The following is a 25,288-nucleotide window of genomic DNA, read 5'->3' on the forward strand; positions in this document are numbered from 1 at the left end:
CAGCAAGAGGGTGTTTCTCCCCAAGATACCCCCACAGCTCCTGATAAAGGAAAAGGGAAATTGGACCCAAACACATCCAAAGTAAAGGACTATTTAAATAAAGAAGCTGGTAAACCTGAAGAATGAATAGAGGAGAAACCACTTGTCCCTTTGAAACCAACTTGTGAAAAAGAAAGAGAACAAATTGAATCTAGTGGCATGGAGAAAGGCCAAGTTGTCTTCAACCTTCAAAAGGAACTCGAAAAGGTAAAAATCCATGTTCCTCTAATTGAACTCCTAAAACAACCCACTTATAAAGCCCAAGTCTCTCAGTTCATGCTTCCATCCACCTCAGCACCATCCCATGACTGTTTAAACCTTCAAGAGGAAAGACCTATGGTTGTTTTTGGACCTCATGTTGAAGAACAAGATCCTTCTACTACACCTTTCTATGTGACCCTTGTAATACATGATCTCTTACTTCATAACTGCATGTTGGATTCAGGAGCCTCACATAATCTCATGCCCTTAACTGTGATGGAGCAACTTGGTTCACAAATCACTAAACCTTAGAAGGACCTTTACTCCTTCAGTTCTAAGAGAGTAAAATGCTTGGGAATGATAAAGGACCTAGTAGTGAACCTGTATCATATTCTCGTTAAGAGTGTGGGAATGGATATAGTGGTAGCTGATATCCCTGCACGATTCGAAATGCTTCTATCCATGTCATGGGGTTCTAAATTCATAGGTTCTATCAAGTTAGATCTGACTTATGCCACCATTCCCACCTTTGGGGGTGAAGAAAGAAGAATGTACAGAGAGTCAAGGTTTGTGAAAACAGTGACCAGAGCTGAGGACTTGAAGAATTCTCCTGTGTATGGGAAAGAGAGCAACCTTTCCTATTTGCTACTAGAAGAAGTTGACATCATTTCAGAAGAAACGCACAAAGACAAAGGCAAAGTATGGAAATTATACTTTGATGGGGCTAATTCGACAAAAGGAAATGGAGTAGGGGTGTTGTTGGTATCCCTTGAGGGCATCTTGATCCTGCTTTCATTTAAGCTGGAGTTTGAAGAAACCAATAACGTGGAAAAATATGAGGCATTGCTCCTTGGGCTGCAAACAGCAAGGAATATGAATATTGAGTGCTTGAAAGTATATGGGGATTCTGAGTTAGTTGTGAAGCATATTAAAAATCAGTGTCAGGCTAAGCACCCCAGATTGAGGACTTATAGAAACGAGGTATGGGACTTAATAGATAACTTATTTTTGGAATTCAATGTTCAATTTCTGCCCAGGGAAGGAAACATAATGGTTGATTCCCTTATTATAATTGCAAGCAAATTTAAGCCTCCTCAGAACCCACTTCTCAGGAAGTTAGACGCAGACCCTTTATACTTGATAATGTGAAGTATTGGTAGGTATTTGAGGACAATGAGTAGATCAAACGCTTTATTGAAGTGGTTGGTGAATTTTCTAATTCAATTATCGACCAAGAAGAAGAGAAAGTGGCAGAAGAAGGGACAACCGCATGGGAAGATACAATTGCCAGACACGGAGTCCTGCAACTAAAGGGAAATACTATTCCTCGCGATCTAGTCCCACTTGAGAGATTGTTTAACAAGAACAATGTAACCTCAAAACCTACAGCCCAAGGGATGGATGAACAGGTGGAAGACTACAATATTGGCTCAAAGGATGAACCCCAGATGGTCAAATTATCAAAGGAGATTCCCCGCAATATAAACAAAGGTATTTAAATCTCTTCAAAGTCTATAAAGATGTTTTTGCTTGGTCTTATGATGATTTGAAGATGTTCGATACTAACATTATCCAACATAAGATCCCTCTAAAAAGTGGAATGAAACCTTGTAAACAAAATCTCAGACAGATCAATCCTCTCCTACTCCCTTCTATTGAGAAGGAAGTAAGGAAGCTTCTACAAGCTAAAATCATAGTGCCTCTAAGGTATTCAGAGTGGGTAGCAAACTTAGTCCTAGTCCAGAAAAATAATAGGGAAATAAGGTTGTGTGTAGATTTTTAGAACCTTAATGAAGCATCATTGAAAGACAACTATCAACTGCCCACGATGGACTATATACTACAGAAAGTGGTTAGTTCATCCAGAATTTCCATGATGCACGGGTTCTCAGGTTACAATCAGGTGGTCGTACACCCAGATGACAAAAAGAAAACGGCATTCACTACCCCTGGGGAACTTTCATGTATGCCTGCATGCCCTTTGGTCTCATAAACGCAAGAGCTACATTTCAAAGAGTTATGGATATAGCATTTGTGGGGGAACAATACAAGTTTGTAGTGGTATATTTAGATGACATCACAGTCTTCCCCAAGACTGATGAAGAGCATATCAGGCACCTGAAACTCACCTTTGAAAAATACGGAAAATATGGATTTTTACCTCTGAATTTGAAGAAATCTCAATTTTCTCTAAGCGAAGGAAAATTGTTGGGAAACATAGTGGCACAGGAGGGAATGAAAATCGATCCTAAGTGAGTAGAGGCCATCAGTCACATCCCTTTTCCCAGAAACAAGAAAGAGATTCAAGTGTTTTTGGGAAGAATTAATTTTCTAAGAAGATTCATACCTAACTATGTTGAAATAGTGAAGGGTATTACAGACATGTTGAAAAAGGAGAATGAGGTCAAATGGAGCCTTATTTCTTGGGAATCCTTTGCTAGAATCAAAGCAGCATTTGTTGAAGCACCAGTGTTAGTCAGCCCTGACTTTTCATCACCTTTCTATATATTTTCTTTCGCTTCTCCTCATACTAGTTTTGCAGTTTTGTTACAAAAAAATAAGGATGGTTATGAGCAGTGAATCGCCTTCTTTAGGAAAATATTGAGAGATGTTGAACTGATGTACAACATCTTGGAGAAATAGGCCTATGCTTTAGTCAAAGCCCTGAAGGCATTTAGAGTATATGTATTGCAGTTAGACATCAAGCATATGTTCCAATAGCAATAGTCAAAGATATTTTGGTGCAAGGAGATAGTGAGGGAAAAGGGGGAAGGTGGATCGCTAAGATTCAGGGATATGAATTGGACATAAAAAATACAAAGCTCATAAAGGAATAGGGGCTAGCCAAGATTCTGTCAGAGTCCAACTGCTAAGCTTTGGGGATAAATGTGATAGTTGGTGAAGATCAAATGGAAGTACAATAAAAGGACATCAAGACCTCAGAACAAAAAATTTATGCCAAATACGAAACATCGGCTTGGTATAAAAACATCATCCATTATCTTTTATCTTTAAGGTGTCCAATGGGAATGGATAACTCCAAATATCGAACGCTAAGGCTGCAAGCTCAAAAGTTCATCATATCGAATGGCTAGCGCTATTGGAAAGACCCTATGAGGACCCTGTTGCTATGCTTAGTGGAAGGAGAAACTCACAAAGTAATTGAAGAATTCCACGAAGGTGTATGTGGAGGTCACTACGGTTGGAAAACCACATCGCACAAGATCCTGAAAGCTGGATTCTACTGGCCCACACTCTTTGGAGAGGTTCATTCTCAGGTCCGGGCATGTCAGAAATGCCAAGTTTTCGCTAAAAAGAAAAATCTAGCCCCTCTCCCTCTGATCCCAATACATGTGGAAGATCCTTTTAGACAATGGGGGTTGGATTTCATAGGAGAGATAAACCCGCCCTCCAGTGGTCAACATAAATGGATACTAACCGCCACTGACTATTTCACAAAGTGGGTGGAGGCCATCCTAGATCGAAATGCTACTGATTCTGTGGTGATTAAGTTTCTGGAGGAGAACATCTTGTCTCATTTTGGTTTCCCTACAAAGATCATAACAGACAATGCCCAGGTTTTTAAGTCCACTAAATTTATCAGTTTCTGTCAAAAGTTTAATATCATAATCAGGCATTCCACTACCTACTACCCAAAAGGGAATAGGTTAGCCGAGTCCTCTAATAAAACAATGGTGAGTGTTGAAGAAAACCATTACAGAAAATCAAAGAAACTGGGATACTCAGCTGAAATTCGCTCTTTGGGCTAACAGAGTAACTCCTAAATGGTCCACTAGAAAGTCACCCTTCGAGCTGGTATATGGCAAGGCAACGATATTCCCAATCCAATTGGCAATGCCAGTCGCGAAGTTATTGCAGGAAGCAGAAGAGGAACTGAATGCTATGACTCGAAGGATAAATCAGTTGGTTGAACTCAACGAGAGCAAAGAACATGTAGGAGAAAAATTGGTCAATTATCAGCTAAAAATGAAGTCATCGTTCTACAATAAGGCCAAAGATAGACCTTTACAATCGGGCAATTTGGTCCTACAATGGGATGTTAGAAGGGAGGATAAAGTCAAGCACGAGAATTTGATCTGTTGCGGTTCGTTCCTTTTAAAATCTCTGAAGAGAAAGGAAATAACACCTAATTGCTCAAAAAATTGGAAGGAGAATCATTGCAACTACCAGTAAATGGTCAGTTCCTCAAACTCTATTTCCAGAATTAAAGGTACTCCTCACTCACACATTGTAAATATCGATGTGTACATGTAAATACTTTCTAATGTTTCAAGATTTTGAATATTTTCTTTCATAAAATAAAATAAAAATTGTTGAAAGGGACTCCATGACCAAAAAAGAATTTACCAGATTGCACGTTCTCAATGCATTGAAATCCAATGCCCTATCCCTAGTTGGAGCCAATGGTATCACCATCTCACCCAAAATTTCCTTATGAGAATAGAGATGATATGTAAGACCTATAAGGTGGTGAAAGAAACTTGTTCCCCAATGCTTAATCTCAAATACTATATATCAGGTCCAGAGGAAAGGAAGCTTTGCAATGAAATTAACAAATTTTAAACTATTTGGGCTAAGGTTCCAAAGATTCGATTCGTGCTTATAAACCACGCAACTCAGAGCTCAGGTCACCCTCCATCCAAATCCATTGACACATAGCATCGACTCTGGCAGCCTACATGCAGTAGGGTTAACAAAGGAATAGACCACCAGCGTCGAAATGTCAGCCCTCATCCAACAGTTGCGATCCATTCTAGTGCCTAATGAAGAATGCCTCTGATCCACAGTGTAGCCCGCCGTAATGGGGTGGGGACCACCCGACAAGCGGTCTTATCCCATTGGCTCGACGATGCTGAAGGTAAACGGTAATTGGTAACTTCATGGGTAGCTTGTCCCTTTGCCTCAGTCCGTCCTCCATCACCCTGGAAACATCGCCAATTGTCACGTGTCTCCCCACGCCTAAGTTCATCCTCCACCACTTGGGAAATTATCCCTCTCCTTTGCATAAATCCCCTCAACCCTAAAACTATCATCTGACAACAATTTTTCAATCTCAGTCAAATAACCTCCTAACTGGACCGTAGAGCAGGATTCACCTCTCTGCACACTCCCAAAGGTCAAGGACACCTTCCAAAGTCGTTTTCAGTCCTCCCTGTGGGCTCCAGGTAACCCGACACCCCGACCTCATTGTTTGTTACTTTTGTTTTATTCATATGGGACACCTTGCTTCATCCATATGGTCAAAAGCACCAGTGTCAGGCCTTTAAAGGACACCGAGACCCAAATAGCACCCATGAGGTCAAAAGCACCGGTGTCGGGCGTTTAACGGACACCGAGACCCAAATAGTCGACCCTATTTGTCCCTTCCCACTCGCAGACCTCCGCTTTGAAATGTTTGTCGACCATGTAAGGAATGAGGACCCTTTTAGGGTTGTAAATTCTGGACTATATTACCAAATGTCTCCTCCAGTTCATCACCTACCTGAGTTTTTAACTTGGCTAGCCAACTCTTATCAATAGGATAAGAACCGCTTCATTTCTACTTCAGGAGTTGTAATCCTCACGATAAATCCTCTATTAATCGAAAGAGATCTGAATTTCCCTGAATCCTTCGTTATGCATACGTTCATTGATGCTTCTTTAGCGGGTCGTTTCGCAGTGCTCCTAGCCAAAGAGCAGCAATCATTCTTGGGGAAAATTCTCGCTCCAAAGATCAAAACACTACCTCCAGATATCTTATTTCCATTGACTCTCTTTCAAGCATCGTTCCAGACTGTTTTAGCCACAATTTCTTGTCTAATGGCAAAGACACTGCCCTGAAAATAAACAGGGCCGCTTTGGAATGTTTACATAAAATGAAGCAATCTAGGTGTCAACTTAATATTCCATGATATCTTTCAGCGACCATTTCCTTCTAATTCAACTATTTCAGCGTCTCCTCTTATTTGTGCTACTACTCATTTTTGTTCTACTTGTTCCTATATGCTCACATCGAAGAGTTTCAATGCCTTCACCTCGATGTTTTGCCCCTAATAAAAAGCGAAATTAAGTCTTTGACTGGAATATCTCAACAAAAAAGAGACCGGCTTTGGGTGGGTAATCTCATTTCATTTCATCTTTCATGGCCATTGCTTACCAAATCATCCATGGGGTCCCACCTCCCAGAATCTTCCCAGAGAAAAAGGAGCTCCTCCAACTCAACGAGGAAGCTGCCATTGGAGACTAGTACCTCTATGAGGATCACACAGAAATTCAGGTTTACAAATGTGAACTCCCTCCATATCATATGCCAGTATTTATTCCTATGAGGATATTCGCCCTCGAGTTCATCAGACAAGTCCTCAGTGTATACCTACTCCACTTTGTACCAGCAAAGAAAGGTTACATTTTTAAAATGGGACAGCCAGTAGGCCCTTTTGTGATAAGTACCAGACATGCCTTCAAAATAGTTGAGGCCCTGCTCGAAGCCATGGAGTTTGAAAAAGGACAAATTTTGCATTACGATCCCTGAGGCATCCTTGCTCGAAGAAGGGAAAATATTAAAGCCTCAACTTATGTACATGATCCTAAGCCCAAGGTTGAATGGAAAGCTAACTTTGATTCCTGGCCTCTTAATACAGAGATGGAGACCGAATCCCCAGTCAACATGGACAAAGCACAAAAGAGGACTACTGACACTTCAGGGACAGCTAACATGGAAGAGGGACATGTTCATAAAAGGGCAAGAATTCAAGGGCCTGAACAGGAACAAAAATAGGAACAGGAGGAGAAGGAATAGTGTATTCAACTAGAAACAGAAGTGTATGATAGCCCGAGTTTCCAGATCAATTTGGAAATACCACTATTTGCTTCATCTACATCCTCGACCGAGGTAGTTGTCTCGGAATCAGAAGATAACCTTTATGCTGCAAGAACAAGTTGGTCGCAAGGGAAGGCCATCCAAGTGAGAAACAGGAAAGCAAAAGAAAAGTTGCACCAAGAAATGGCCTCTAAGATAACTCCTCGCCACACCATGGTACTAGTTGCAATGGACCTGGAAAAAGAGGAGATGAAGATAAGATTGCAGCATCCTTCAATCCAAACCCTGGCTTCTGGCCCTTAGTTCCAGGATTTGGATGTATCTTTGGATTTAACTAGTGTCCCCTTGGCAGATAAAGTCAATTTACACAGGTAAGTGGGAGAAATGTTGTATAACGACATCAACAAGCACTAGATGACCATCGACCGGGCTCAAACTTATATAGAGAAGATCTCCGAAAAGGTAAAGACAGAGAAGATCAAGTCCCGAGCGATTTTTCAACAGAAGGAAGTATATAAAGAGTTGATCATGAAGATGGGGGTGGATCCCGAGGATAAGGCAATAGTAGCAGTTGTCTTACAAACCACTCAGAAAGAGAACCAGGATTTGAGATGATAATTGAAGATGCCTGGAGGCGAGCACATTCAAACTCCTGAGTTGATTCAGAGAAAAAAGGAGGCCCTAATGCAGGAGCTGACCAAGAGAAAGAACAAAGTTATTTCCTTGGAGCTGATAGTGACTGGTTTACAAAATAGGATCACTTCTCATGTTTGCACGGTAGTAGTGCCTAAAGACCCTCAAAACCCCACTAATCGCCTCACTCAAGCATTAACCGAGCTATGGCTATCTGAATGGGAGTTATGGAAGGCTCGGAGCGACTTAGATGTTGCCAGAGCTCAAGTAGCTTAGAAAGAGAAGCTACCCCAAGCTTTGGTTGCAAACACATATAAGCTCACTAGAGATCGACAGAGTGCCACTCAAGGAAACAAGGAACTAAGGACCTGGCTCAAAGGAAACTTGGTTGTCATTGAGGCTAGGCAATGGATCTAGTACAAGGTCATTTATGAGATCAACCAAAGCTGGGAACAGATTGCCTTGATACATAACCAAAAGAATCTCAGTGCAAAATGTGCCCCTTCTCTCCTAAATGGCAAATAGGCAAGCATTACCAACTCTCAGTATGCTAAGAAATACATTCATTTCCTAACTAAGAGGTCAATTGAGGAGCTAAGGCCACTAGATATCGCTGATAGAATGGATGCGGTGGCGGATATTTCAAAAGTAATTTCAAAAGAAGAAGCTAGAGCTAGAGCGGAACAGAGCGTTACAAGGCTACAAAAAGAGGTGGCAGCTTTCGATGACAAGTTCAACAAGATTCTTGAAGTTGGGTTACCTAATTTGTGGGGGGGAAATGGAGAGTTGTTCACATAGGAGCTATATAACCAAAAAATGATCGAAATCAAAAGTAGGATTGGAGCAACCCCCGAGAAAACGTCAGTCCTCAAAAGAACAACCATAATGAATTTCCTTGAGAAAGAATTTCATCTTCTCAAGCTGGTTAAAATTACCTTTCAATGAAAATTGTACTATTCAGGGGTGATCCATATCAAGCTTCATTATAGATAGTTCAGCTCTATCCCTCAGTCTCCTCCAGCCATGTGCCAGCGCTGCGAACAATTTTCCAAACCCATGCTACTTCAAATGGTTCATCCTCGAGTTCCAACTACTTCTCACCAAGCATCAACATCATCTCATCGTTCCTAAAAGATTACTCTTATTGTGCCAGCTATGGCCTTTTTATTTCACTTTTCAGTTATTTTTACTCTATGCTTTACTATGTTTTTGGCAAGACATTTTATTATGATTAGAATGGTTGTGCTCTCACGCATGCTATAATTTTGATATGCGATTTTTGCAATGATGGCAAAAATCAAGAAAGAATATTTCTTTAATAGCTTATGTTTAAAGGTCTTGTATATATATATGATCTCCACGAATGAAGACAGGTTCAGAATTTTGGAAAGAAAACTCTATGTTATTTTTGGGAATGTTTTTGCTTCTTTGAAGGATGTATTACTCAGATTATTAATGAAAAATCGATGGTGATTCCTTCGTTCCAGGATTATAGTATGTCTTCTCTTTGTTGTAATTTCATAATGTTCATGTTCCTCTCAAATTCCACATTATGAAGGTGCCAGATATGTTTACCGTTTTCTTACAAATTCTTTTGAGTTAAGATGTTGGCACAAATGCCTGTATAAGTCTTTGGAAACTAAATCTTTAGTTGCACTTTGTGAGTCTTTGCATCCATTCCTTTTGCATATTCATCATGTCTTTCTGAATCTAGAGAAGTGTGGAATTCTCGATATTTCAAGCTCTACATGATGGGTTACTTCCTCTCCCTTCTTCTGCTTTCATATTCATACTAAAGTAATTGATCTGTCATTCCTTGGGCGGTTTGGCGTCCTTTGATTTATCATTTACGCTGTTGTGTACCCTGTATATATGAATATATAAAGAAATCATGGATTGTCTTTCTTTGATGATTGAACCAACAAAATTCTCTTGGTAAGAAAAGTTATAAGTGATGTCTCTATTCTTTGGAGAATTATCAGAGACACACCAGATCTAGATCTACGTGTTGGTTGGATATATGCATGAAACCATGTGTAGCCTTGATTTCTGGACATTAATGTACACATGTCGGTCCTTTAGATATGCTTCAAAGTTCTTTGCTAAATAAAATGCAGTTGTCTATAACGCGACTTTTTGAAAGCCTTTCCGACGGGTTTTTCCGGTCGAAATCCAGTAGGAATTTATTGGAATCGCAAGTTTGATAGCTAGTTTCTGCACAATGAAAGTGTCCCAGGGGTTTTTCAGGGTGCTGAATCCAAATATGCAGTTAAAAAACCATTTTCACTGCAACAAACCAAGATTTAACCTCAATTTCTTCCGCCGGATTCCGTCATCGGAATCTCCAAAAAGTCACATTATAGACAACTCCGAATAAAATTAGTTCACTTTTTGCCATATAAGATCGGATTCCTTTTCCACATACAGTTGAGTGTCTAAGTATACTGACAAGTTTACTGGCATGCTCTCAACTTCTTCCCTGGTACTACTTTATGTGGTATCTTTTGAGGCAGCTCTCTTAGGTGCCATGGTAATAGTGACTGTTGGAGAGAATTGCTCAACAATTTTGGTACCCGCGGGAGGGAAAAGGCACTCATGGCAAGTATAAATTAGCTTTTGAAAAACCACTTTCAAAGTAAGATCAAGGAGCAAACTAGTGCATTTACGAGCAAGATTGCGCAATTCTGATGAGAAAGGGAGGGAGACTGGATGAGGGAACTACATATTGCAGTCTCAGCAGCCAGTGATGCAGCGTGAGGCTTGAAACTGCGCAATGCACAGTTCAGCTTGAGCAATGATAGGGAGATATTGTGCATTGCACAATCTCATTGGCCAAGTGGGCAGGATTGAGCCCGATTGGCCAAGTGGGCAAGATTGAGCCCTCGAACTGCGCAATGTGCATTTGGGAATGTTAGAGCTCCAAGATTAAATATATAAATGAGCTCTAGAGGCATCTATTAAATATATTTTGGTAGATTGGGGTTTATGACGTGCATGCCTAAAATCAAGGAAAAAGTGACACTTGGCGGAAATTTCTAAAAATAGCTATTGTGCGACCTTTGGGAAACTAATGATGAATCCCTATTTTCTAGGGATTACTTCTTTGTTTTTTTTTCTTTTTGCTTTTTGCTTTTTCGATAAACCTGCCATGCACTCTGCCAAGGAAGATTGCGCAATTCTAGAGAACTGGGCAATTTCTTGGTTCGGTGTATTTCGCAGTTTCTGAGATGAAGGAAAGGATTATGCAGTTTTTGAGCTTAGTGTTGGGTTGCCATCCATGACCATGCAGTTCTCAAGCTCAAGGCTAAGTTGTCAGTTGGGATTGCACAATTTCCATCATGAAGGCTAGCTTGCCCTCATAGATTACACTGTTTCTTGAGACAAACCCAGAACTGTTGTAGGGTCAAGTCAGAATGTTAGCTTGTGACTCAAAAGATCATATAAGTATGAAAACTAGCAAACACATGCATAGCATAAAAGATAAGTCTTAATCAAATCATGCATATTTGACGACAGACAAAGATAAAATCTTGTAGACAAAAGGGAAGGCTCCAAATCCAAGGCATGGGCAAAATTTTGGAGGGTAGTTTTAGCAGCTACAACACATTATTATGGCTATTATCTAATGGAGTGTTCCTCTTGCCAATTATTATTCATGTGAGAGTTCCTTTTCTCCTCCCTTCTCTCCCTCAGAGGGTCCAAGTGTACATTGTGCTTGAGTTTATCATTGTGTATGGTTAATCCAACCAAGTAAAAAGGGCCATGCCAAGATAGATGGAATAGTAAGTGGGATCCTTGAGAAGGAATAGAAAGTCCAAGGAATTTTATAACCGAGTCAACAAACAAAGGGGTTTTAAGACGCCTTTAAGGTGAGTTAGATACAAGAGGAGATCCCTACTTAAATACAATAGAATTCCATAAAGACACAGCCAAACAAGAATTGGATGAGGAATAATGTGAATTGTATCTTGGTCGTGGTTAATGTTGGGTTGCATTTTGGGTGTTGAACCTAACTCCCTAAAAGGTAAGTAATCTTTGGAATATCTATAACACCAATGTTCTTACATAAGCTCTACATTAGTGCTTTAGAATCTCTATAGCCTCAATTATTAGAATAATTGCATCAATTTATTCTACCATAGATTCTCAATTTGTGCTCTGATGTGACCTTAGAGAGCTAGATATTCAATAGATTGGAGAAACATTGCTCTAACATGGCTTAAGAGCACCAACTTCTTTAATAGATTGTGGATGTGTCAATACTATCATATGGAATATACACCAATATATTAAAACATGTGGCAAAACAATGACATTAGAACACACGAACGAGTGCATAATCTATAGAAGCACATAAATACTTCATGTAATTATGGGAGCATCAATGTCATGTCTAAAGAGGAGCATTGATGCTTTGTGCATACCAAAAAGCTTGTCACTTCGAAAAGCGATACCATAGCGCCCATATCCTTTGATAGGACAAGTGTCTTGGTATATGATTTATATATTTAAACCATTATGGTTGAGATTGACTATGTCTTTGCATCAATTGTATATTGATGGAACATATTTGTTGAGCCATACCATTAAAAAAAAATCTTGAAAACAAACCTTAACGAAATCTCTACAAAGAGCTTTGTATAACATCCACAAAAACCTCTACTTCCATCTTTCCGTATTTTAATAAATGCCTTTCAAGAAATTTTAGCCCATAGATTAACACTCAAAAGTTCTACAAAAGCCATGTTTCTTAATAGTGTAATGCAAAGGTGACTAAAGCATTGAATTTTATATTGTATTTTATTATTGATTCTTAGTAGGTATATCAACATTGCATAGTAAACCCTACTACATCTTTAGCATAGTTATTAGCATTAAAATTCTCCCAATTAAATAGTAAACCCAAGTGCATCTTCAGCATAGTTCTTGGCATTAAAATTTTCCCACTTATAATAACAAAATGATAAACCTCTTCTTTAGAATTTATGATAAGTCACATCTCTCCCACATTATAATATTGAAATCCACCACAAACTTTATGTTCTTACATGTTTTATGTCCTAAACATCAAGACATACCAATACGTTATGGAACTTAATATGCTCTTTAGCCTTTTGATCTCTAGGTTGCAACATATATTGCCATTTCATGTTCATCATTGTAATGCTTCAAGAGATAACATTAAGTATGCAAAGCTTCTAAGAACATATTATTTCCCCAAAATCAACATTTTTTTATATTATCACATTATCAATTAAGTGACACCCACCCATCAAAGTGCCAATCTTGATCTTCTATTTATGGGGTGTTAAACCTTTGGAATATTTAAGCAAATTAATTGTGCCTCCTTTGACTATGTGATGCTTCCTGCAATGTTTGAACAAAATATATATGATATTAAATGGGGTGTTAACCCTAAGAGAATTAATTGCGCCTCCTTTGTTATGTCATACTTCATTCAATGTTGGAACAAAAAATCCTATTTAGGTGTTCGTAATAGAGATAGTCATCAATTGAGAGGTGTCCATGCTAGAAATGGGTGTCATTTCCTGGGTATTTATATGATTCTGATACTTTCATCTCTACTGCTAGTTAACGTGTGAGACTACCATGATGCCAGTTGCATAAATGTAAGGATGCATTGTTATGCTCTAATACCACTTCATGTGGTCCTGTCCATGCTAGAAATGGGTGTCATTTCCTGGGTATTTATATGATTCTGATACTTTCATCTCTACTGCTAGTTAACTTGTGAGACTACCATGATGCCAGTTGCATAAATGTAAGGATGCATTGTTATGCTTTAATACCACTTCATGTGGTCCTGTATTACCATGGCACTATTGATCTAAATTCCCATATTAAACACGAGGAACCTCAACATTGATAGTCACAAGGAAGTGTACAATTCATGGATAAATAAGCATACATAGCATAAAACAATATAACATCAAATCGCAACTCACATTGACACATGAAATCAATATGTTCTACTTTTACATAAATTTCGTTTTGCATTACAATCTCCATCCAAAGTCAAAAGATTACATTGAAACACAGATGGATTTTGAAGTCTCGTGATGAGTTTAAAAGAAAACTTTGTACACTAGAATATTATTAGAATTTTGTACATCTACGGAGCCGAGAACCTAATAGGAAAGAAATACAATGGAATTGGGAGCTTTGTATACCCAAGTTCAAGATTTAGATACACCAAGTTTACAAGGATTGGTAGTTACAATTGAAGGAAATTTGTACATCTAAGGAGCTGAGAACCTAATAGGGAAGAAATACAATAGAATTGAGAGCTTTGCATACCAAAGTTAAAGATTTAGATACACCAAGTTTACAAGGATTGGTAGTTACAATTGAAGGCCCATGGCACACTAGAATAGGTGTCAAATGTGTTTAAGTCTAATATTGCCTAGAGGTAATCTTAGACACTATTGATCTCTGTGTCCTCAACCATTGACTTAAAAACTAATAATCACAAGGAAGTGTACATGTCATGGATAAATATGCATAGATAGAACAAAACAATATAATATCAATCATAACTTATATTGACGCATGAAATCAATATATTCTACTTTTGCACAAATGTCATTTTGCATTACTATCTCCATTCAAAGTTAGAAAGATTGTATTCAAACCCAAAGATGGATTTCAGGGATAGTCTCATGATAAGTTTAAGACAAAACTTAGATTGACCACTCGAAGATTATGTGGAATTTTGTACATCTTTGAAGTCAAGGTCCCAAGGAAGAAGAAATACAATGAAATTGGGAGCTTTGTATACGCATGTAGAAGATTTAGATACACAAAATTTACAAGGATTAGTAGTTACAACTGGAACCCATGGCACGCTAGAATAGATGTTAAAATATTATTAAAGTCTAATATTGCCTAGGGTAATCTTGCTAATGTTAGAAAACTGTAAATGACACCAAAAATGCATCCACAAATATAGTTAGTTTCCTCCTGCCCATACTTCTCAGGTACATCAAGCTTGCTTGACAATCATTTTAAGGATGAGAATACCACTATATATGTTGGGTTAAAACATCACGTTGATTCTATATAGCTTTTCCTAAAACTATTCAAATTTGATTACATTTATATGAACTAAGTTAAAACATGCATACCTTCGATCCTTTTAGAACTTACTTGAGAAGAACGTATGCCTATGAGTAACTGTTCATTTCTTTATGGAAATGGTAGAGATAAAAATATTCTTTTACCTCTGAGCATCATTTCAAAGAACCTATGCATAACAATAGTGTCCAATGGAGAAGTAGGAAAGCACGCATACAAGTATCTCTTCTAATCGAACACATTCCTGAGTTAAACCTACTCGATGTATGACAATTGTGTCCACTAGAAAAGTAAAAAAGCGTGCATACATGTGTTTTTTCTTCTAATCTAGAAGTCATGAATAGAAGAGAAAAAGCATATAAATGTATGGTATTTCTTCTAATCTAGCAGTCATGAATAGAAGAGAAAACTCATACAATGTATGTTTTGTTTACGCAAAAGGAGCCCTTTCAAATGGACGAATCGACTGAGGATAAGAAGAATTAAACATACTAAAGAAAAAAATGCTTAGCTTTTCTATTGCAACGCACAGTAATACAAGCTTACTAAAAAACACGAGACCCCGTATCATCTATAGCATCAACGGCAATGCATACAAGACTTCCAAAACCTCCTAAAACCTTTTCTCTATAGAACCAAATCACAAAAATCGGCCTCGTTCTTACCAATAGTTTTAGAATGATGCCCAAAATGAAATTTCCTTGAAAATTAGGTGTAGCACAATCCAAGGATTTGAGGTATTCATTCGTAAAGAAAACATAAGTGGCATAAATCCCATCAATTTTTTACCAAGGAAAACATTCATATATCCATGTCTTTTTCTCTGCAGAAAACATTGACAAGGAAACAACTTTGAAAAAAGCTACTGACACCAAACATAATAAATCGGACTCTCCATGCATATAGCCATATTTTATTCATCAAGTGATGTATTTCAGTATAATGTGTACAGTACGAAAAAGAACTTGTATAATCATTCATCTTTTTCTTAAGAAATTTGAACGAATAGCTCAATATAAGAAACAAAATCTGCAATCAAGCCGTTAGGGCTATAAAGATGAGGATCAGAACTTTGATTGAACATGGTGAACATCTCACCATATCGCAGAGCAACAAATTTTGGATTGTGTTACGCCGCCAACATATTTATACAATGATGGAGATGAACTCTAGGGAAGCAACCCCATGGACTCCTATAACTAAAAGCAGTAACAAAATACAATAAAATATGGAAAGTGGCATGAAAAAATTGTCCTTGTATCAATTCACCTACGTTAACATGTTCTCAAAATATCAGGTTCCTAATTTTTGAGTTTTGATAATAATTCTCAAAGAATTGTGAACCCAGTTGACATCGATAGCAAGCATGTTTAGCAACCCACAATAACATATGTATGTGCACCGTGCACCCTTCCAACACTTCCATGCTTGGATAAAGCCTAGAACTCAAACTCACCAGTTGCCTGTGCCCATCACATAATTGATAGTTAATCACATCTTTACCAAACTTTGAACATATACATTAATGAAAAAGATCAAAGCATTACCTTGGCAAAAAGAACGTCTTTGTTGTTCAAATGCATTATGCCATCCTTCAGTGTACATTTCCATCTGCTTTTGGTCCTTGTAACCTGTTCCAATCCAATAGCAATGTAATGTATCCAGATCAAAATAGACAAACCAAAAGCAGTATTCAAATATAAAAATATAGAGCATAATTAAGAGTAAGGAGACTAATTACCTTCTCGAACTGAGCAAGAACTAAATGATTTGTATTTGGTTCATCTCCTCCCTGTTCAATGTCATCAAATTCATCATCATCGTCTTCGTTTAATGGTGGTTCTTCGTCTTCATTCATTTCAGTTTTAACTTCCTTTGCAGCATTATTTGCAGTTAGTGGATCTGCCATACAACAGAAACATTTACGATATACTAAGCATACAAGAAAAACCAGTAAAGTTGCAAGCCGGATGAAATTGTCTTTGCTGCAGCTTGGCCTTACCCTGTTCTGTATGTGCATTGTAGTCCTCATTTGCATCCACCTTTCCATTAGAACAAATAGAAAGAAGTAATGCATCAAATTCCTCTCAAACCTATGGAAAAATATGTAAATATGTTTTCTTTTCTTCACCTTGACCAAAAAGATTATAAATGACAACGGATCTTAGAAGCTTATAGAAGAATCTACAAAATATAAGGATAATTACATCATCAACACCATCAAGCTGAGGAATTTTCCGAGCATCGTGCTTGGCTCTAATAATGGCTGCTATCACACGATCAGCCTCATCTCTTTCCTTGGCACATAGCATGGAACTAGCAGTTTTTCCCTTGAGACTTTGGCTTGACAAATCTGCTTCACAGGTGGCCTAGAACAACAAAAAGTCAAAAACAGCTTAGTAAAGCATGCAAATTTATACACAATGCATTTGTAAATGTATATACCATATCAGGAGAATGCAGGGTTTCAAAGAAAATCCAATGGTCTGAACAACATAGAACGCTAAAGGTGGGTTCAAAATAATCAGATCTGTGATTGTGTTGTCCATGAAAGAACCTTTGCTTGATAAAGCAATAAAAACATGTCTCATATATTAAGAAAAGGTGAGCATGTTTTCTCAACACAAGACAACTTATTTCAGACAAGATTTTCTGATCCTGCAATTATCTGTTAAAATTTACTGCTTCATTCAGCATTATAAAATGGTAAAATACAAACCCAATACAGTCGTTAACTTAACCTCTTCTGAATATTTACTGTAAATGGTCCCAAAACTTTAGTTTGTTTTACTTAGGATAGAAAGACTGAGATTTTCCTAAAACTAAATTTCCAAATTGCACAAAAGGTATATGGCCTGTATGACAATCAGTAGTTATGTTCGTTAGTAGTTTCATTAGCTAATGGGCCACCTAATTTCTGTTGTTTAATCTACAAAAAATATCTTTGACCAGAGTAGACAATTATCACACATGTTTATCCATTGATAAGCCAAGCAATAGTCAGAAGATTCAAGGAAATTTTAAAGACAATAAAGACAGTTCAATTGTTGGAAGGGAGTTGTGGGTGACATAATTTCCCATTGAAGACAAAGTGATATTTATTTAAATATATAGTAATTGCTGCAAGGACACCAGGTATATTACCACAAAAATAATACAAATACACAACTGGTTTATTATTTTTCAGATTAGTGCAGTGAAATAGTAGCAGAGTAGCAGATCAAAGCAGACAATTCTAAAAGCAACTTGCCTAGATTTAACTACAATTCCCCAGCCAATCTAGAGTGGATAGGGATGGAATTTGAAGCCTGAATCCAGCAAATTTGACCACCGTTACTGTCACGTAGTATGTTTGTACCTATATGAGGCTAGCATATAAATATTTTAAATCCCTAAAAAAATGTTTGTCCAATAATGTTCAATAAGCTGGTAATATTAAAAACTTTTCCTACACGCTAAGGCCAAGAAGCTGTTTTGGTGTTCTATATCAATAACAATGGATGAGTACTTGACTTCCCAATGGATTGTTCATGGCAAGAGATCCAATATCAAACAGAACTCGCCAAGCCTAATAGACTATATATGTTTTCCCTAGAATCCATGCACACAAGTCATCTTTCAGTGAAAAGGGAAGAATTTCATCAAACAAGTTGCTCAGATTTGTGTACAGCAAACAATTCTGATACAGAAATGGTCTAGAAATGTGAGGGAAACGCCTACGAAGTGTTTCCAGAACACACTTTCTATACTATAGATTTAAAAACAAAAGCTTGAGCAGCATTTCCCTTGTATTTTTCTTTTTTTAGTTTCTAGACATTCGGCATCACAGAAAGATAACAAAAAAAACTGACAAAAAAGGTTATTTAATAATCAATCATACAGATCTATATGGATAGGTACAGATCAGTGAACCATTCTCCGTTTTATTTTTCATTTTATTTTTTAATGCTAGGGCATCAAAAAATTGTTTAGGCACAGCTGCCCAAATCCATATCACTACATTTCCATCTCTTATTTTGTTTTTTCTTTCCATCACTTACTGTTAGGACAACAAATGTATTAAACTCAACCAAACTATTTAATGAAAAAAAAGATGTATAGATCTCTGCACATGTCATATGCTTACATGTTCCATTTCCCCAATTTTAGAAATTTCCACGGTCATTTCAAAAACCCACTGTTTCAGAAACCTGCACATTCTTTCTCATTCCAGATAACATAGAAAGGGATACAAGACTTGACATGATTATGTTCGCTCGTGAGATATCCTAGATCATAATGGATGACAATGAAAGGGATGTATCATGGTACTAATTCCTAACTTGCACTGAAACAGGTACAGGAACTGACTGGATAGAGGTTCAGGGAATTATTGCACTCTATGCTATACTTATAAGTTATATCTCTAGACACCACCAACTTCTCTTGGATATGTTGGTTTACTTATGATTTATATTGATAAAAATGCTTGATATAGTGTGTGTGTGTGTGTGTGTATATATATATATATATATATATATATATATATGTTATCAGAACCAGCAAATTTGGCCACTTTTACCCCCAAAACGGTCCGATTTGTGGCTTGAAACTGCCCAGTTCTGTACCAGTTTGTACAACACAACTTCAGACCACTCAAAACTATTTTTTTTAATTTAATTTAATTGTGTGAGATGGCCTAACTCTAAAGAAACCCGAGGCCCTCCCTAAAGAGAAAAAATGGTTGAATGACATGGTTTATATTCAACATAATCAATAGCTGAACAAGACCCCTAAATCAAGCAACATAGTTTTGGGTGACTTTGACCCATCATCAAAATGGGTTGTGGAGTGTCAAGCATCAGCATCTGACAATGAATATCTTTCCTGGATGGACTTGCACCCACCTCCACAGGGAGAGATATCACAACCTTCAAGGCCAGGGAAATCAAACCAGAGTCCCACTGTAGAGGCTACTCATTTTGAGGCTGAGGATGAGGAGGGTGATGATTCTGATGATAACCATTAGCACTAGTAGTTGTAGTACTGTAGTAATGTACTTATTTTTGGACTCCAGAGGCCATTTAGAGCAAGTTTCATTATGTATTTTGGTTCAAAGATGTATTGCGCTAAGCGCTATTTTGGTTATATGCAACCATACTTGCTATATAAATGAGAACTTTTGTATATTTGTGTATAAATGGTTTGGATTCATATGGATTCACATGAATATATACATTTTTCTTTAAAAGTTGAATATTTTATCTAATTTTTGGTTGACCCGCCTTTTTCTAGTTCCTGTCCAGTTCCCAGTTCTGGGGTCAACCAGTTAGATGACTGCTTGAGTTCTGATAACATATACATACATGCATACATAATATATATATATATATATATATGTATATATATATATATATATATATATATATATATGTATGTATGTATGTATGTATATGTGGAGAAATAGCTAAATGTGGCACAATCATTATTTCCTCCGTGACACAAGCAGGGGCATGCTAAAATATTAATGGAGTTAGTCAAGTCATAGGGCAAGAGTTCATGTTGGTTCGAAAAATAAAAAGCAAAACACTGGATCTTGCTGAAAGCATATTGGAAATGTGTGATCCATGTAATCTGCCATAAATGCAGTCTCTTGTACTGTAGGGTTGAATATCAATTTTCACATGCAAGTTGTTTTATCATACAAGTCTTTGAGGATTATTGCAACAAAGGAGAGATAAGTGCAAATACTAAGAAAGAAGACAATAAAACAGTCATTGTACTTCTACAATAGTTTTTCCGTTTGCAAACTAACAATATAGTTGACAAGCATTCGATGCAGTAAACTGCCCAAAGATTAGTGAATTTTCAACCAAATGTAAGCCTCAATCGTTTCAAAAATAATGCAATGAAAATAAACCTTCAGAGAGAAAAAGTCAGATTGGGTACAAACTCACAGTTTATCTTATCACAAGTTGGCACAATTATTCAAGCCCCCAAGGTAAAAACAAAAAGAACCCTAGACACCACCAAAGATCTCGAATGAGCAAGCATCAACAAGCAAGTTCTCTTCAACACTTGTCTCCCACGAGTGAAAAGCATCTCCTCCTGTTCTCCACTTGAAAAATGTTTCTGCTCTCACAAGTGCAAAGGCATTTCCTTCTCTTTTGCTCCTCAACAATCACATCCTCAGCAAACCTCACATCTCTGCTCACATTCTGTTGTGCTTGACTATCAATCTTGTAAGATCTGGAAGTATCATTGTATCCAACAAAAGAAATTGCCATCATGGCATCTCAAATCTCCAAAGAACATTGACCACATGTGAATCTAAAGCAACAAAATCCCAGAACCTACCAAACTCAATCATCCCACAATGCAACATCATAGGCTAAAAATCCTTAACGCCACATCATGAGTTGTCCAAGAAATCCTGCAAAGATGATCACAACTACATACAACACCAAAACAAGTGGATCAGATCCATCACAATCACAAAGTTGGACAACTAAACAAATCCCAACCATTATGAAATACCAAGTTCATGGTGTAGAGTTGTCAACAAGCTATAATCATGGGTATCTCACCCATGCTCCCCAAAACCTCCAACAATTGAAGCAACAACCTCAACACGGTCATCGCCCTCTTTCTAAGAGAAACCTGAAGCAAAAGTAATGTCAAGGTCAACTCCCTCTCCCTGAAAGAATCCAACAACCCTGTCCATGTACTCAACAATGCTACCACTGACTCCAAGCTTGGAGTCAATCATCAATTCCACAATAGGTTTTGAACCTGTCTCCATGGCATCCCCACCATGCTCTGCATATAACTCCTCAAGGCTAGACGGCTCATCCAACTTATCATTGAAATGTACAAGTGCCATAGGATCAACCAGCAACCAATAAAGGACACCAACTCACACCTCTAGCTAAAGTCCTCATATTAGCTTCACTACAATCACTAATAATTCATTATTGTCCTTAAAATCAAACTCTGCATTGGTAATCTGCCAAACAAATAACAAGAAGATTTTCTTCAATCCAAGAACAAACTGAATATCATTCAACTCGAGAACACATGATGGCATCTGGAAGAAAATGAAGCCCTAGAATTTCACAGGATATGAAGCATCATCACCCAACCACACACACATACCTCCCTCTTGCTCCTAAATCCTACCGAAGAGCCTCCTATCATAATTCATGTCTTGATGCCCCACTATCCACATAATATCAACAATTTGACACACCATGGAGAAGGCAATCTCAAATTGTGATGATTCCCCATCCACTCCTGCCATAATACTTGCTACAATCTATTTTCCCTTCCCTTTCTTTTTCTCCAAACACTAGCTAGAATAATGCCCCATCTAGTGACACCCAGAACATTTCACTTTACTTACGTTTTTTCTCCTACACTTGAAGCTTCCTACTTACCCTTCTACTTCCTTTCATTTTGTTGAACAGGTTTCCAACTTGATCTTTTCCTACACAAAGTTATCCCGAAGCATTGCAAAATGCAACAAAGCCTCATGGGCACAAATACCTTGGACAAAAGGCATCCAAGATAGAGCTCCAAATTCCATTGTATTTCACACATCCACAAATAAGGGACACCAACTTCTTGTCCTCCACCTCCATTCCTATGGTAGCCAGTTGACCTCTCAACTTAGTGACCTTGGTAAGGTAGCTCACCATTGTGTCTGTCTTACTCACGTAAATTACAAAAAACTTGTTCTTCAAGTGCATCTGTCCATAAACATAAGTACTTTAAATAAACCAACCATTGTATCAAAATATTCTTCCCATTGTCTTCTCTACAATGTGAGAGATGTGGTGATCCTTCCTCAAATCAAGGATGATTCACTTGTTGAAATTTCCTTGCATCCTGGTGTTAGGATATTCCGACACATAGGATATAGTTAAGTTCAACTTGGTCTAGTTTAGAGTTAGGTATAGAGTTAGGTAAAGTGTGTTTCTTTACCGTTGTACATATTGTAACTTACAATCCGACGGTCACGATATGTAGTGATCCGACGGTTCACTCTCACCTCGGTATTATCGACACTTGATCCGTGGCTTGACACCCGATTGCTCCATGAGTTCTATTTAAAGCGCATGGAGGGTCATTGTTCGGGTAATCCGTGCATGAGAGAAGCTTATGTAAATTTTCATTCTTTGATTAATAAATTGTCTGTACCCACGTTGGGACAGGCCGTGGACTGTTTCCCTCCTTGCACTCTGAGGGTTTTAACCACGTCAAAAATACTGGTGTATTGATTTGAGATCTGGTTGTGAGCGGTGTCCTTTTGGTATTCTTTCTGAGGAACTTACCCTGTAAATTCCTACATGGTATCAGAGCTATTTGAGGGCCGCGTCCGTTGGTGATCCAAATCTGAAGCCGGTAGAACTGCATGCGGCTGTCGTTTCCTAGATCTGTTGTTTCTGACTGCTTTCGGGCCGAGAGGACTGCTCTGTTGCGTTCGGAGCATCTGTTTCAGTGAGGAACCCCTTTCGTTTCACGCGAAAAGGTTTCCGGTAGCCCTAGCTGCGTCATTTTTCAGATCGGGAGGTATACAGTGTTTTTTTTTGCAGTTTACTGTCATTTTCTCTCTGCTTATTTCGGTTTCGGTTTATTTAGCCTTTTTTTTCCCGGATCTATACCTTTCATTTCTGCGTATGCTCTTTGCCCTGCGACTCTGTGCGATCTGGGCAAATCAGAAACAGAAAGAAAGGATTTTTCTCATGCGTATGCTCTTTTCCCTGCACCTTAGTGTGATCTTGGAAAATCAGAAACATTGAGAAAAATATTTAGTTTTTCGGTTAAAAGCTAACTTTGAGATTTTTTTTAAAAAAAATTCTAGTTTTTTGGCTAAAGCTAACTTTGAGCCGTAAGGTTCGTTTTTCTTTGCATATTCGTGTTGGGTTTTGTGTTTTGTGTTTTGTAGGGGAAAAGAGCCTTCCCAAGGCAAGCACGCAAATCGAGGCCCCCCCCCCTCTCTCTCTCTCTCTCTCTCTCTCTCTCAAATATTTTGTATAGATCCATTGGTTCAAAGACTTTTTAAGAGAGTAGAGGTCTTGGGTTCAAGTCTCCATTTTGTGGGGGCGGATTTTTTCATTCCCGCACATTCGCGCACTTTGCCGGCAACGTCAACAATTTTTTTTCAAAAAGCCATAACTTCTTCATCCGGAAGCCTTTTTCAGAGCCGTTTTTTTTAAAACCGCCTATTTTTTCGAGATCTATCCATTGGACCACTTACTTTCAGCATCTTCAGCTTCAGTTTTTTTTCAAAAAATGGAAAGTCCATGCCAAGTCATTCTTGACAGCACTAACTACTTCCAATGGGTAGCCTACATGGGAGATTTACTTAGAAGTAAAGGTCTCTTCAGAATAGCCACAGACCAAGAGAAGAAACCCAAAGATGAAGACAAGGCCGAAAAATGGGAAAATAGACAAGATCAAGCACGTGGTTTGATAGGAATGTCTGTTTCTCCTGATCTTAGATTCCACATTGCAGAAATTGAAACTCCTCATGAAGCATTAGAAAAACTTGCTAAAGTTTTTGGGATTAAAAATGAAATTAGAGCCCATCAACTTGAGAATGAGTTGCTTACTTTGGATCCTAATAATTTTTCTTGCATTGAAGATTTCTTGTCCAAATTCAAGACCCTTAGATATCTCTTGGAAGGTGTTAAAGTTAAGAAAGAAGATGGTAACCTTATTTATTCCATCCTTACTAAGTTGGGACCAGCCTACTCTGTATTTGTTTCCACTTTCCATTCTACAAGGGAAGCTTTCATTTGTCAAGGCAAAGACTACAAACCCCCTTCCTTTGACTCCTTTTGTGATTCCTTAATAAGAGAACAAGAAAAACTCTTACACCTTGGTCTTCTTAATCTTGGAAACTCTTCCTCGAAAGCGTTAGCCGCCCAGCAGCAACCAAATTCAAAGAATCCTAAGAAGTCTTATCCTCAAAGGAATGGTCCTAAACCAACTCAGCCTCAAGATGAAAGATCATTTCAGCAAAATGACAAGACCAATAAAAACAAATGGAAGAGGACTGACAGACATTGTAACTTTTGTAATCGAGATGGCCACTTAGAATCTAAATGCTTTAAGAAGATGGAAGCCTTGGAAGCCGCAATGAAGAAACATAACATCCATCTGGAGCCTACTTCAACTTCAACTTCCGGAACGGCACTTTCTGCATGTCATCGTCAATCATCTCAGTCTGGTTATGCATTAAATGTATCTTCTTCTTCTTCTCATTCTCATGAGTGGCTCATTGATTCTGGAGCCTCTTGTCACATGGCCAAAAACCAAGCCATGTTTTCTTCTTTAAATGATTGTAACACCAAAAATATATATGTTGGTGATGATAGATCTCTTAATGTTGTAGGGACTGGAACTGTTCATCTAGACAATGGTCAGTTCAATGATGTATTATGTGTTCCAAACTTATCCTGCAACCTTCTATCTGTCTATCAGATAACTCATTCAGGTGAAGGTAAAATTGTTGAA

General features: G+C 38.0%; 2 protein-coding genes across 2 annotated transcripts in view; one reads left to right on the plus strand and one right to left on the minus strand.

The window, feature by feature from the left end:
• Positions 1-651: 651 nt before the first annotated feature.
• Positions 652-4,010, plus strand: LOC149149476 (uncharacterized). The gene is made up of 4 exons (XM_089442493.1): positions 652-1,221; positions 1,422-1,731; positions 2,133-2,204; positions 3,379-4,010. The coding sequence occupies exons 1-4, from the start codon at positions 652-654 to the stop codon at positions 4,008-4,010; spliced, it is 1,584 nt and encodes a 527-aa protein (XP_089298619.1).
• Positions 4,011-16,081: 12,071 nt separating this feature from the next.
• Positions 16,082-25,288, minus strand: part of LOC149149477 (uncharacterized) — a 90,084-nt gene continuing 80,877 nt past the window's right edge. Inside the window, exons 7-11 of the mRNA XM_089445348.1 lie at positions 16,996-17,157; positions 16,791-16,830; positions 16,530-16,690; positions 16,336-16,419; positions 16,082-16,251 (exon numbers count right to left, since the gene is read on the minus strand). Of these exons, the coding sequence (XP_089301474.1) occupies positions 16,228-16,251; positions 16,336-16,419; positions 16,530-16,690; positions 16,791-16,830; positions 16,996-17,157 (471 nt within the window). The 3' untranslated portion in view covers positions 16,082-16,227. The remainder of the gene's footprint in view (positions 16,252-16,335; positions 16,420-16,529; positions 16,691-16,790; positions 16,831-16,995; positions 17,158-25,288) is intronic.

The sequence above is a fragment of the Pinus tabuliformis genome, chromosome 9, assembly GCF_031772625.1.
Source record: "Pinus tabuliformis cultivar Carrire ecotype Pingquan chromosome 9, CPIR1, whole genome shotgun sequence".
In the NCBI taxonomy this organism is placed as follows: domain Eukaryota; kingdom Viridiplantae; phylum Streptophyta; class Pinopsida; order Pinales; family Pinaceae; genus Pinus; species Pinus tabuliformis.